Raw genomic sequence first — 13,824 nt, 5'->3', positions numbered from 1 at the left:
CTCCTCACTCACAGGGGCTTTTGTCTTGACGCTGCTACCTACCTTTTTCAAAAGCCAAGAGTTAATTGTTCAGTCCCTGCACAAGTAAAACCTCTCCAAATGTCACTTCCAAATATAGGCTCTCATTAATACCAGAGGCTGACCTGGGATCTTGTAGGACACCCTTTCCTTCCTCCAGCGAACATTTTGTCCCATTGCGTTTGCTTTACCCGACATCTGGAAGCCAGGCCCGCTTTAGAAATCACACTTCCTAGAACTTATCTAGCTCTCTGAGAGCACGGATAACTGGCAAGCTAAAGAAGTAAAATTACCTCTCTTGAAAATACTTAAGCACTTTTTTCCCTCTCCACTGAAATCCCGAAGAACAGCCCATTTTGAACCAGAATAATTTAGTCTGACAACAGATTCTTCCTCTGTTCACAGCTGTCCCAGAGGGAGGAGCTGAAATCCGAACCTCTCCTCTGTGATTGGATCCTTCTTGCAAAAGAGAGGAAAAAAAAAACCCTCCCAGCCAAAACGGGCTCAGTTCGTAAAGAAGCCAGGCGACTTCAGAGGCGCCGGCCCGTCCGCCAGCCGCACCTGAGCGCGGCCCCAGCCCGAGCCCCGCCGGCCGCGATGCTCTAGGGACCGGCCGCGTCCTCCCGCCGGACCGTTATCCGCGCCGGGAGCCCGCCGGACTCGCCGGCAAGATGCCGCGCTCTTTCCTGGTCAAGAAGCATTTCAACGCCTCCAAAAAGCCTAACTACAGCGAACTGGACACACACACAGGTAAAAAAATAATAATAATAATAAATAAATAAATAAATAAATAAATAAATAAATAAAATTTAAAGAAGGAAATTTTCTCTATCTACCTGTCGATCTCTCTGTATATCTATAAATCTATCGATACGTGTTACAACTCAAATATTATTACCAAAGAACCAAAGTTGTTTTCTTTTCAGTGTCCTAAAAGAGAGTTCAGATTATTTTGATAATTTCGGGTAAGTTTTAATTCAAAACTTTTAGAGCTCCTAACTGACAAGGAAAACTTCATTCAACTCTTGCAACTTCATTTTCTAAAGCTTGTATATACATGCATAATGAGTACATGGAGGATGAGTAACACAATACGTAAATGTTGAGTTACTGCTTTTTTCATGTAATAATGTTCCTTTCCTTCAGAAAGCAGCTTGATCTACACGTATCTTTGTACTCACAAAGAACCTGAAAATAACCCATGCATAAAATGGAAAACAACTTTTTTTTTGTATCTTTAAAATAATATATAAATTTTTCCTCCTCAGTGCAGATTGTGAAGGCACCCACTTGGCTGCACTCCTTCACTGCACAGCATGTTACAGCTCCTGTCACACTATGTATGCAGGAGGCATAGATGTGCATTAAAGCACAAGTATTTAGCAGCAAGGATGGAAATGAATGTTTTGCCAATGCCTGTGTCTTTCCTAAATGAGTCTATTTACTTCATTGTAAAGTCCTGTGTGTGGGTGTTGCAAAGTAGCTCCTTAGTGTGTTTTCGAAGTTATTTATTTTTTTTACCTTAATCTTTCCTTTCCTTTTCTTTCCACTAGTGATTATTTCCCCATATCTCTATGAGAGTTACCCCATGCCTGTCATACCACAACCAGAGATCCTCAGCTCGGGAGCATACAGCCCCATTACCGTGTGGACTACAGCAGCTCCATTCCACTCCCCACTACCCAATGGCCTCTCTCCTCTTTCTGGATACCCCTCATCCTTGGGGCGAGTGAGTCCCCCTCCTCCATCTGACACTTCGTCCAAGGACCACAGTGGCTCAGAAAGCCCCATTAGTGATGAAGAGGAAAGACTACAATCCAAGCTTTCAGACCCCCATGCTATTGAAGCTGAAAAGTTTCAGTGCAATTTATGCAATAAAACCTATTCAACTTTTTCTGGGCTGGCCAAACATAAGCAGTTGCACTGTGACGCCCAGTCTAGGAAATCTTTCAGCTGTAAATACTGTGACAAGGAATATGTGAGCCTGGGCGCCCTTAAGATGCACATTCGGACCCACACTTTACCCTGTGTCTGCAAGATCTGTGGCAAGGCGTTTTCCAGACCCTGGTTACTTCAAGGACACATTAGAACTCACACTGGTAAGAGAAAAATGTAGACAGGAATGTGACTGTCTGATAGAATGAAGCTCTGGGCTGCCTGTTGAATTTTCATTAAGTAGTGGCACAGTGTTTTTTTAATGATGGATGATCATTTATAGCTACTTCCTGATGACTCAAAAATTTGTTAGAGCAGAGTGCTCCATTTCTTGTTAACAGCCTCTGTTCCAGACTGCAAACAGCATTTAGACTTTGGAAAGTAGAGTCAGAAAGTTTGGTCTCAAAGATCAGTTAGAAAATCAGGAAAGATGTGCTTGAATGTGTGTTCTGTGAAACTGCTCCCAATATTCAGCAAACACAGATGTTGCTATCTTCATCAGCTGGCTTGGAGATGTGTGAAGGGTTTACCTATAGTTTTCTGTTGGTTACATTCTTGCCGTGGTATCTATCACCCCATAGCAAGTTAGAGAATTAGAACTGAATTTACTCTCTGCTGTTTTATTATATTTTGTTTTTTGCTGCTGAATATTTTATTCCTAGCACAAAATCATCCTGCAGGGAGCCAAGGCATTTATCCAACCTTAGTCATAATACAGAATGAGGGAAAAGGGGAAATATTAGGAAATGTTGGGAGGAGCTCAACATTAGCTGCACCTGCTGAAGCAGAAAGCTTTAATAAGTGAAAGTCCTAGAACTGCATGAAATATTTCTGCATGAGTAGCAGCAGTAACAATATTCTTGGTGTGATTTTTTAATGCAATATTCAAATTTATCTTAAATGGCCAGATATGAAAATAAGTATCTGTTATGGGGAATTTTAATCAAGTTTTTTTTTTTATAAAGTGTGATTGTTATTCACAATAACTTTATCTGACTTTATGTTTCCTCTAAAAACACTGACTGTCTTTCTTTTCCAACCCCCACCTCCACCCCCAGGGGAGAAGCCTTTTTCTTGCCCTCACTGCAACAGAGCATTTGCAGACAGGTCAAATCTGAGGGCTCACCTGCAGACCCACTCGGATGTAAAGAAATACCAGTGCAAAAACTGCTCCAAAACCTTCTCCAGAATGTCTCTTCTGCACAAACATGAGGAATCTGGCTGCTGTGTAGCACACTGAGTTACGCAATCAATGTTTACTCGAACAGAATGCATTTCTTCACTCCGACTCCAAATGACAAATAAAAGTCCAAAGGCATTTTCTCTTGTGCTTACCGACCAGATAATGTGTATAGGCGCGTGCGCGCGCGCACACACACACACACACACACAAACAGACGCATGCAGACACACACACACACATACACACACACACACTAAAAGCTGCAAGAGCACGAAATCCATGTGTTCAAAGTTAATCCTTTCCATGTGAAGTTTGAAATTACTATATATTTACTGACAGCTAGATTGAGAGGATAAAAGACAAGAATCTTTCTCTTCGAAAGATGAAGCAAAAAGCACATTGCATCTTTTCTCACTAAGAAAGAATGCAAAGATTTACATTGCTGCCAAATCATTTCAACTGAAAAGAACAGTATTGCTTTTGTAACAGAGTTTGTAATAGAATTTCCTATAGGAAGAGAATTTGCCAGATGCTATCTCAGGTGCCTTATAAAGTATTTCAAGTTTACTTCATTACATGTCTGATGTCTGGTTATCATTTTTGAACTAAAGCCTTTTTTGATTACCTGTAATGCTTTAAACTGTATTTTTAAGAGAGAGACAGAGAAAGAGGAAAAAAAAAAAAAAGAACAGGAACAAAACACAGGAGAATGTATTGAGAGTGTTTTGTTTTTGTTTTTGTTTTTGCCAGCAAAGAGTATGCTCCCTGGGGGAGGAGGGAAAGAATGGCTTTGAACATTCCTGGTGCATGCTCTATGTCTTACCTTTTAAAAGAACTTTTAATGATTTTCTAAAATTAATTAAAGATGGGAATAAGTGCAAGAAAGGGTTCTTAGAAACTCAGTAATGTACTTAAACTATTTTAAATGCATATGACAAATGCAATTCATACAGCACCCTTCCAAGTGCCTTTTTAAAGTAATTGTATAGATGATGAGTCAATGTAAATTTGTGTTTATTTTTATATGATTGAATGAGTTTTGTATGAAAGTGAGATGTTGTCTATAGCTGATGCTTATAAACAACCTGAAGATTTGTGAAATCAATGTTTCTTTTTTTAAAAACAATTTTTAAAGGTCCTTTTTTACAATAAACATTTTTGATTTAAAACCCATTGTTTGTATACTATTTTTGAAGACTTTACTTACTTCATGATTAGTACCAAAGTTCTATACAAAGAAATTTTTTCTTAATAAGAAAAAAAATGAATAGCATTTTTATGAACATCGTGTTATTTTTATGTATTAGATTATAATAAAGTATAGTGCTAGTATTTTTTTCTTTACTCTTAAGATAATATTGTCACATTCAAAAAGATCACAATAGTTGTAATTCTAAGTATATACATTTAACAAAAAACTACACTCTCTGAGGGCTAAAATATTCATATTAATACTCAAGAATAGTTTTCAGAACTTGTTATTTATGATGACTTTATTAGGTTGCTCTATGCAAATTATAATCACTCATTGTAATGAGTGATTATCACGTAGACCCTGGAATAGTTGATGAGGGTTTTTGTCTCTCAGCCAAGCAGAGAGCCTGATGCGGGGCTCAATCCCAGGACACCAGGATTGTGACTTGAGCCAAAAGCAAAGGCTTAACCTACTGGGCCACCCAGGTGCCCCATAGTTTTAAAAGAAATACCACTTAATGAAACATAAGAGGAAAAAATAGAAAATCTGCATGAAAAGATCAGGAAAACTGGATTTATGAGAAATTAGACAAGTCGGAAAATTAAGCCATGGAAAGAAAATTTAGTGATATAAAAAGAAAGGATAGGTTTGATGGGAGCAGGGCTAAATAATACAAAGTTAAGTTTTCCATTTATAGTTTTATGAACTAGCTCCCACCCAAGCCCGAGATACACTTCATAAAATATAGTACAAGCAGCCATTCTATATACAAGCACATGTTTACCAAATGCTTGGATACTAACTCATATGTAAAAATGCTAACATTATAACCCTAGTGACAATTACCAAAATATATTTGAATCCAAACTCCGAACCCACTATGAAGATAGTTCCTGCTAACATTAAGCACTTCTTGTATACTCAGAGTTTGCAGAATTATTATCATCCCTTCTAATGTCCTTGTGATAACAAATAAAAGCCAGAACTAGTATCTCAAAGATATTAGTTATAGACCATTAGTAAGTGACCTAAAATACCAATACTATTCTCTTAATGTTCACACACATTCCACTGTATGTTATATTTAAATTTTTGGCCAACATATAAAAAAGGTGTGCATTTGACTAAAAAAAGGAAAACTTTTAAATATATACATATACGTGTGTGTATATGTATATAGTATATGTATAGTGTGTATATATATATATATATATATATATATATTACAAAAGTGATTACCTGTAAGTTTCCAGGCCACCTAATATGTAGAAGTTTCTTACAAGGGTAAATGGGAGTGAGTTAAACATTCTCAAATTTATCTGCTTAGCTAACCCAGGAACCACATCTACCCACATTTCCCTCATGTGTAGATCTACAGGCAAATCATTTCGTGGTCTCCAAAAATTAAAACGGATCATTTTCTAAAAAAGTCTGCTCATTGATTTAATTTCTTAGTGAACAATTAGTAATAATAATGTTATAATATATTTCCACTTTATCCTTGCCATTCTAACTTCATTCATCCTTAAAATATTTTACTTTCATCAAGGTAACATGAGTTTGAGTTGCAGTACATGAGATGTGAAGATTTTCTGTAATATGGCTCAGTAATCATTTAGCACTTTTAGTGTTTTTACCAAGGTCTTCGACTAGATACCTGCTCTTCTGCAACACATAAGACCTGGCTCAAATGTTATTGACTCTGAAATACTTTTCCAAATTTGCTCTTTCTGGGATCTTTGTTAATTTTTTATTGATACCCTTATTTTTCACCAGACAGAGCATTGTTCAAGCATACATTCCCAGTACTCAAAACATCATCTGGAACACAGACATCAACAAATGTTTGTTGAATGAATAAATGGATAAAATAAGAGAAATTGGTGAAAAATAGCTTGCAGATCTAAAATAAATCCAATGTATCCCCTTTAATGAAAAGGGTGTCCATAGTTTTTGAGAGATCCTCCAAGCAAATTTACTAATATGTCTCCTAACATAGTGATGACAGCTTACTCCCTACCCCACCAACAAAAAGTGAAGAGGGCAAGTACAATGTATGTGGGCCAGATTTTTTAAGCCTTCTGAGAGCCTGAACTTTGAAAACTTTGGATTTTAATAATAAGCATATAGGTTGATAAGCATTCTCATTATCCTCAATTTTTTTCCTATAATATGAGACAGTGTGGTCTAGTATAAAGAGCACCAGCTTTTAAATGCAACATATGAGAAGATATTGCTTCAGTTTATATAAGCACCAGCAGTGGTGGATTTTCCCACATTCTTTGGTAATAAACTATTTAGGTGTCAAAAAAATAAAATAAAATAAAAAATAAATAAATGCAACTTATGTGTTCTCTGAATCATTGCCTTCAACTTATTGGCTTTATATCCTTATACAACTTAATTAACCCCTCAGTGTCTGTACTTCCTAAGTGTAAAATAGAAATAGATTCTTTTTAGTATCACAATAAAGTACTATGCAGTCCTTGTAGATAATATCAGGTACTCAGTGCTATCATCAAATGCTTACTGTGTACCAGCTCTTGTATTAGGAAACCTACATATGTCATCTTCAATGGGAAAAAATGTATCTATGGAAGTTGGTATTTTACAGATAAAGATATTAAACTCAGAGATAATGGAGCCAAGATAGGAAAGGCAGTGAATTGCAAAATTGAAATCAAACCCAGATTCTTCTGGCTCCAGACACCCCACTTCTTCCACTGCACCAAGAGAGTGGAGAGGCGGCTAAAGTACACTCAGCATGGTGATTTATAAGTTGTAGGCATGTTGGGAGAGTCGTTGAAAAGGACAATGATAATGTGCCCTGAAATTAAATATTTTAAGGGTGAATTTAGGAGCTATCATTATTCAGGAATTATGCAGTTACATACAACAATTTTCAAGGCCATTCCAGTTTCCTTCTAGAAATCCTGTTGGCTCCACTTCCTCAAGTATGGACGCTCCTTGTCATGACATGTTCACTTACAGCCACCATAAGTTCTCCTGGTGCCTGGGAGCCCATTTCCTCTGGTCTGCTCTCTGTGGAGATGAAAAGCAGCTGGTCTCCATCCTCTGTACATTAACACTTCATCTTCTGAAGGCCACTGTTACTCCCTCACACACACATACTCCTCACCCAGGCTTTTATCTTCCTGGCCTAAAAAGTCTTCCAAGCTAAACAGTCATTTCTTTCACCACTAAAACGTGGACACTCTAGTGTAATGAGGCAATTATAATTTTGAAAAGTCTAAAGCTTCCCTGGCTAAGAGCCACATCCAAGAAAATGTTCCTACTTTAGATATGAGAAACATTTTGAGCAAAACTAATTTGAGAATGAGTGTTCTGTCATCTAGGGAAGTAACAACTCTCAAAAAAGATGACTTTTCTCTCATTCTTGTTAAGAACCTCATTAGAAGCAGATGAAGTACAAAAGTATCCCCCATATTTGAGATGGACACATAGGAGGGAAAAAACTTTCATCTAATTTTTAGTAGTAAATGTAGAGAATCTACAACCATACGAGTAAATCTCTGGCTAAAGTTAGATTTAGTTAGCCCCTCAGCCCTCCAGGAAGTAATAATTACTTTGTGGAAAGCATGCATGTAAAAAAGCAACAAGCATGGCAACTTTTCCGTTGTGGCACTTAGCCAGACCCCCAAACAATGAGAGATTAGCAAAGGAAATGGCAGCATATCCATGTCCACAAACTCCAAAGGGACTGGTGAGGTATTTATAGGAGTGAGTGGGAGAGCTGCTGTGAATATAGGATGGGACATTTATATATTTTCTGTACTAGCTCATTTAATCAAGCTCCTCCGGTTAGGACAGTCAGTTTAAGCCATTCAGCCAGTTCTTTCCTACACTTGTAGAGAAAACTGTGAGGCCCTTCAAATTATCACTAAGCAGTTTTTGTAGACAATGGCTAGAGACATGAACCAGTCATACACCAATTTTAGCAGTTGGAATGGGGGTCTCTCTCTGTAAATTCACTCTGGGGACAGAATTTACTCCCCATGCCAGATAAGGAGCACCACTTACTCTACTTCTTCAACTACACACTTAGAGGGTAGCAATATTTAATTTAAGGAGTAGAAAGGATATAACTGGATTGAATAAAATTGTGACATAAATGTGTGGCAATTATATTTCCTGTGAGTTCCAACATGTCTGCCTACTTATCCATCACATGTATAGAGGTTTAAAGATTTCCCATATTAAGACTTTGCTTTAGATTTGTCAGAAAGGACATTGAACGTGGCTATCAGCTTTAGCATATGCAGTATCACTGACCTACAGGATCTGAGATCCTGTCATGGCTCCAGACTTGCTGAGTCTCAGTGTGCACAGGATCACCTGTGGGTCTTGTTGACATCTTGGTTTGGTGGGTCTGGAGAGAGTTGTGAGAGTTTGCAATTCTAGCCAGCTCCCGGGGGGCGGGGGGGGGGGGAATGTCCATGCTACTGATCTTTGCATCTCACTTTAACTAACCAAGCTCTAACCTCAAGCTTCACTCCTAGCCCCATGCTTTTCCCACCCAACCTGAGTTCCTCATCTGAAGCAAGCCAAAATGTCTAGAGGGCAGCAGTATACTGCAGACAGATTAGTCAGCAAGTGGGGTCCGGAATATGCCTGCACTCCAAGTCTGCCTAGGTGAAGGCAGGGGCAGGAGGAGACAGGACAAGACAGACTTCTACCAAAGCCAGCTTCCTTTTCTCCACACCTCTCTGATCCCTACAAGTCACCTGATACCCTAATCCCTGATCTACCTAACAAGCTGACCTGGTCATGCTTTGGTTTTCATATCTCTACTCCAATTTTCTTTTTTTTTAAATTTTTTAAAATTTTTTTATTAACATATCACAGAACTCACCATAGCCCATATCTCCCCCAATGTCCATAACCCAACCACACTCTCGCTAACCCCCTCCCCCAGGCAACCCTCAGCTTTTTTTGTGTGAGATTAAGAGTCTCTTATGGTTTGTCTTCCTGATCCCATCTTGTTTCATTTTTTCCTTCCCTACCCCCAAGCCCCCCACTTTGCCTCTCCACTTCCTCATATCAGGAAGATCAAATGATAATTGTCTTTCTCTGATTGACTTTTTTCGCTTATCATAATACCCTCTAGTTCCATCCACGTCATCGCAAATGGAAAGATTTCATTCCTTTTGATAGCTGCATAGCATTCCTGTGTGTGTGTGTGTGTGTGTGTGTGTGTGTGTATCACATCTTCTTTATCCATTCATCTGTTTATGGGCATCTAGGTTTTTTCCATAGATTGGTTATTGTGGACATTGCTGCTATAAACATATGGGTGCACGTGCCCCTTTGGATCACTACGTTTGTATATTTAGGGTAAATACCCAGCAGTGTGATTGCATGCTCTATTTTCAACTTTTTGAGGAACCTCCATGCTGTTTTCCAGAGTGGCTGCACCAGCTTGCATTCCCACCAACAGTGTAGGAGGGTTCCCCTTTCTCTGCATTCTCTCCAGCCTTGGTCTTTTCCTGACTTGTTAATTTTAGCCATTCTGACTGGTGTGAGGTGGTATCTCATTGTGGTTTTGATTTCAATTTCCCTGATGCCGAGTGATATGGACACTTTTTCACGTGTCTGTTGGCCATCTGGATGTCTTCTTTGCAGAAATGTCTGTTCATGTCCTCTGCCCATTTCTTGATTGGATTCTTTGTACTTTGGATGTTGAGTTTGATAAGTTCGTTATAGATTTTTGATACTAACCCTTAATCTGATATGTTGTTTGCAAATATATTCTCCCATTCTATCAGTTGTCTTTTGGTTTTGTCGACTGTTTGCTTTGCTGTGCAAAAACTTTTGATCTTGATGAAGTCCCAATAGTTCATTTTTGCCCTTGCTTCCCTTGCCTTTGGCAATGTTTCCAGGAAGAAGTTGCTGAGGCTGAGGTCAAAGAGGTTACTGCCTGGGTTCTCATCAAGGATTTTGATGGATTCTTTTCTCACATTGAGGTCTTTCATTCATTTGGAGTCTATTTTTGTGTGTGGTATAAGGAAATGGTCCAGTTTCATTTTTCTGAATGTGGCTGTCCAAATTTCCCAGCACCATTTGTTGAAAAGACTTTTTCCCATTGGACATTCTTTCCTTCTTTGTCAAAAATTAGTTGACCATAGAGTTGAGGGTGTATTTCTGGCCTCTCTGTTCTGTGTTGCTGATCTTTGTGTCTGTTTTTGTGCCAGTACCATGCTGTCTTGATGAAGACAGCTTTGTAATAGAGCTTGAAGTCTGGAATTGTGATGCCACCAACTTTGGCTTTCTTTTTCAACATTCCTCCAGCTATTCGAGGTCTTTTCTTGGTTCCATGTAAATTTTAAGATTATTTGTTCTATTTCTTTGGGGAAAAAAAAGATGGTATTTTGATAGGAATTTCATTAAACGTGTAGATTGCTTTAGGTAGCATAGACATTTTCACAATATTTGTTCTTCCAATCCATGAGCATGGAACACTTTTCCATTTCTTTGTGCCCTCCTCAATTTATTTCATGAGTACTTTATAGTTTTCTGAGTACAGACTCTTTGACTTTTTGGTTAGGTTTATTCCATGTTTTATGGTTTTGTGTGCAATTGTAAATGGGATTGATCCCTTAATTTCTCTTACCTCTGTTTTATTGTTGGTGTAGAGAAATGCATCTGATTTCTGTGCATTGACTTTATAGCCTGACACTTTACTGAATTTCTGTACAAGTTCTAGCAGATCTGGAGTGGAGTATTTTGGGTTTTCCACATAAAGTATCATATCATCTGCAGAGTGATAGTTTGATTGCCTCTTTGCTGGTTTGGATGCCTTTAATTTCTTTGTGTTCTCTGATTGCTGAGGCTAGGACTTCTAGTACTATGTTGAATAGCAGTGGTGATAATGGACATGCCTGCCATGTTCCCGACATTAGCGGAAAAGTTCTCAGTTTTTCTCCATTGAAAATTATATTCACTGTGGGTTTTTCATAGATGGCTTTGATGATATTGAGGTGTGCCCTCTATCTCTACACTTTGAAGAGTTTTGATCAAGAAATGATGCTGTCAAATGCTTTTTCAGCATCTATTGAGAGTATCATATGGTTCTTGTTCTTTCTTTTATTACATTCATTGATTTGCAGATGTTGACCCAACCTTGCAGCCCTGGAATAAATCCCACTTGGTCGTGGTGAATAATCCTTTTTTTTTTTTTTTAAAGATTTTATTTATTTATTTGACAGATCACAAGTAGGCAGAGAGGCAGGCAGAGAGAGAGGAGGAAGCAGGCTCCCCGCTGAGCAGAGAGCCCGATGTGGGGCTCGAGCCCAGGATCCTGGCATCATGACCTGGGCCGAAGGCAGAGGCTTTAACCCACTGAGCCACCCAGGTGCCCCGTGAATAATCCTTCTAATGTACTGTTGGATCCTATTGGCTAGTATTTTGGTGAGAATTTTCCCATCTGTGTTCATCAAAGATATTGGTCTGTAATTGTCTTTTTTGATGGGGTCTTTGTCTAGTTTTGTGATCAAGGTAATGCTGGCCTCATAAAATGAGTTTGGTAGTTTTCCTTCCATTTCTATTTTTTTGGAACAGTTTCAGCAGGATAGAAATTAATTGTTTTTTAAATGCTTGGTAGAATTCCCTTGGGAAGCCATCTGGCCCTGGGCTCTTGTTTGTTTGGAGACTTTCGATGACTGCTTCAATCTCCTTACTGGTTATGGATCTGTTCAGGTTTTCTATTTCTTTCTTTCAGTTTTGGTAGTTTATACGTTTTTAGGAATGCATCCACTTCTTCCAGATTGTCAAATTTGCTGGCATATTGTTGCTTATAATATGTTCTTATAATTGTTTGTATTTCTTTGGTGTTGGTTGTGATCTCTCCTCTTTCATTCATGATTTTATTTATTTGGATCCTTTCTATTTTCTTTTTGATAAGTTTGGCCAGGGTTTATCAATTTTATTTTCTTTCAAAGAATTAGCTTCTAGTTTTGTTGATTTGTTCTATTGTTTGTTTTGTTTTATTTTGTTTTGTTTTTGTTTTTGTTTGTTTGTTCATTTCTATTTCATTGATTTCTGTTCTGATCTTTATTATTTCTCTTCTTCTGGGTTTAGGCTCTCTTTGTTGTTCTTTCTCCAGCTCTGTTAGGTGTAGGGTTAGGTTGTATACTTGAGACCTTTCTTATTTCTTGAGAAAGGCTTGTATGCTACATATTTTCCTCTCAGGACTGCCTTTGTTGTGCCCCACAAATTTTGAACAGTTGTGTTTTCATTATCATTTGTTTCCATGAATTTTTTCCATTCTTCTTTAATTTTCTGGTTGACCCATTCATTCTTTAGTATGATGCTCTTTAGCCTCCATGTTTTTGGGTTCTTTCCAAGTTTCCTCTTGTGATTGAGTTCTAGTTTCAGAGCGTTGTGGTCTGAAAATAAGCAGGGAATGATCCCAGTCTTTTGGTACCAGCTGAGACCTGATTTGTGACCCAGGATGTGATCTATTCTGGACAATGTTTCTCTACTCCAATTTTCTAAGTACTTCTCCAAACTTGGTCATTCTTCACCCACTTTTGGAGGGCCCAGAAATGGATATTGGCTCTTTCTAGTCCAGTTACACCAAGGAGTCTTTTCCCTTGTCTCTGCAGAGAAGCTTAAAAATGCAATTTTACTCTGAACTGAAAAGACTACTCACACTGATGAGACTGAGCATGAGGATGGTGGGGTTGGGGTTCACTGCTGAGAGGTCTCTGGTTCCTCACCTCCAGCACACCTCAGGATCTGGGACTTCCCTTATTGCAGGGATGTTCCTACCTGAACACCTCATGGGTTTCTCTCAGGGATGTCTTTGGCTACCTCGGGTGACCAAGGTGCTTAGGCTTTTCCTGCACTATTATCTTTAAAAATATTTAACATTTTGCCAAGTGAGAGTTATTTGGTGTATTTTTTCCTATAATTCTTTAATTTTTCATGTCATTTTAACAACTTATTATTTCTTAATATTATTCCTGCAAAGTTACAAATAGGAATTCTTAGAAGAAAATTATCTTCTCTGAATTGATGACAAGTAACCTCTCTTTCTGTGTGTGTGTGTGTGTACGTGTGTGCATGTGTGAAGCCTCTGATGTTGTTCCTTTAAGTGTGCAGGCCCGGACACGAGCACATGGCTTTGGCAGGGCTCTCCTTGACTATCTTGTCTCCTCGACTCTCTCTTAGTTGACTTATTTTGTTTGTATCAAACTCATATGTTACTCTCCACTAATTGCTACATGATTGTTCTATTGCTTACAACAAAGTCCTAGGACATAAACTTTTCCACAGTTTAAATGTAGGTCTGCTTTTCAAGGATGGTTTGTCCGACCAGTCTTTGAGGTTTGTTCCTACACCAGGTGAGTTCGTCATGCCTGCATTTTTCTGTGGTTCTCTCTGGTAAACTAGCTTGTTTATGGCTTAGCTTATTGCTCTCATGAAGCTACCAGTCTCCTATTAATTGCTTACCACCAAAATCTATTGCTTT

At 38.4% G+C, this 13,824-nt stretch overlaps 1 protein-coding gene across 1 annotated transcript; it reads left to right on the top strand.

Moving 5' to 3' along the window:
* The first annotated feature begins 504 nt into the window (after positions 1-504).
* SNAI2 (snail family transcriptional repressor 2) lies at positions 505-4,309 on the top strand. Its single transcript, XM_004775699.3, has 3 exons — positions 505-768; positions 1,572-2,117; positions 3,012-4,309. Exons 1-3 carry the CDS (start codon positions 690-692, stop codon positions 3,191-3,193), a joined length of 807 nt encoding a protein of 268 aa, XP_004775756.1. The 5' UTR covers positions 505-689; the 3' UTR covers positions 3,194-4,309.
* Positions 4,310-13,824: the final 9,515 nt, after the last annotated feature.

Source organism: Mustela putorius, unplaced genomic scaffold (assembly GCF_011764305.1).
Source record: "Mustela putorius furo isolate JIRA1106 unplaced genomic scaffold, ASM1176430v1.1 tig00000056_pilon_pilon_pilon, whole genome shotgun sequence".
Lineage (NCBI taxonomy): Eukaryota > Metazoa > Chordata > Mammalia > Carnivora > Mustelidae > Mustela > Mustela putorius.
Note: the sequence above shows the minus strand (reverse complement) of the source record. Positions and strands in the feature narration are given on the sequence as shown.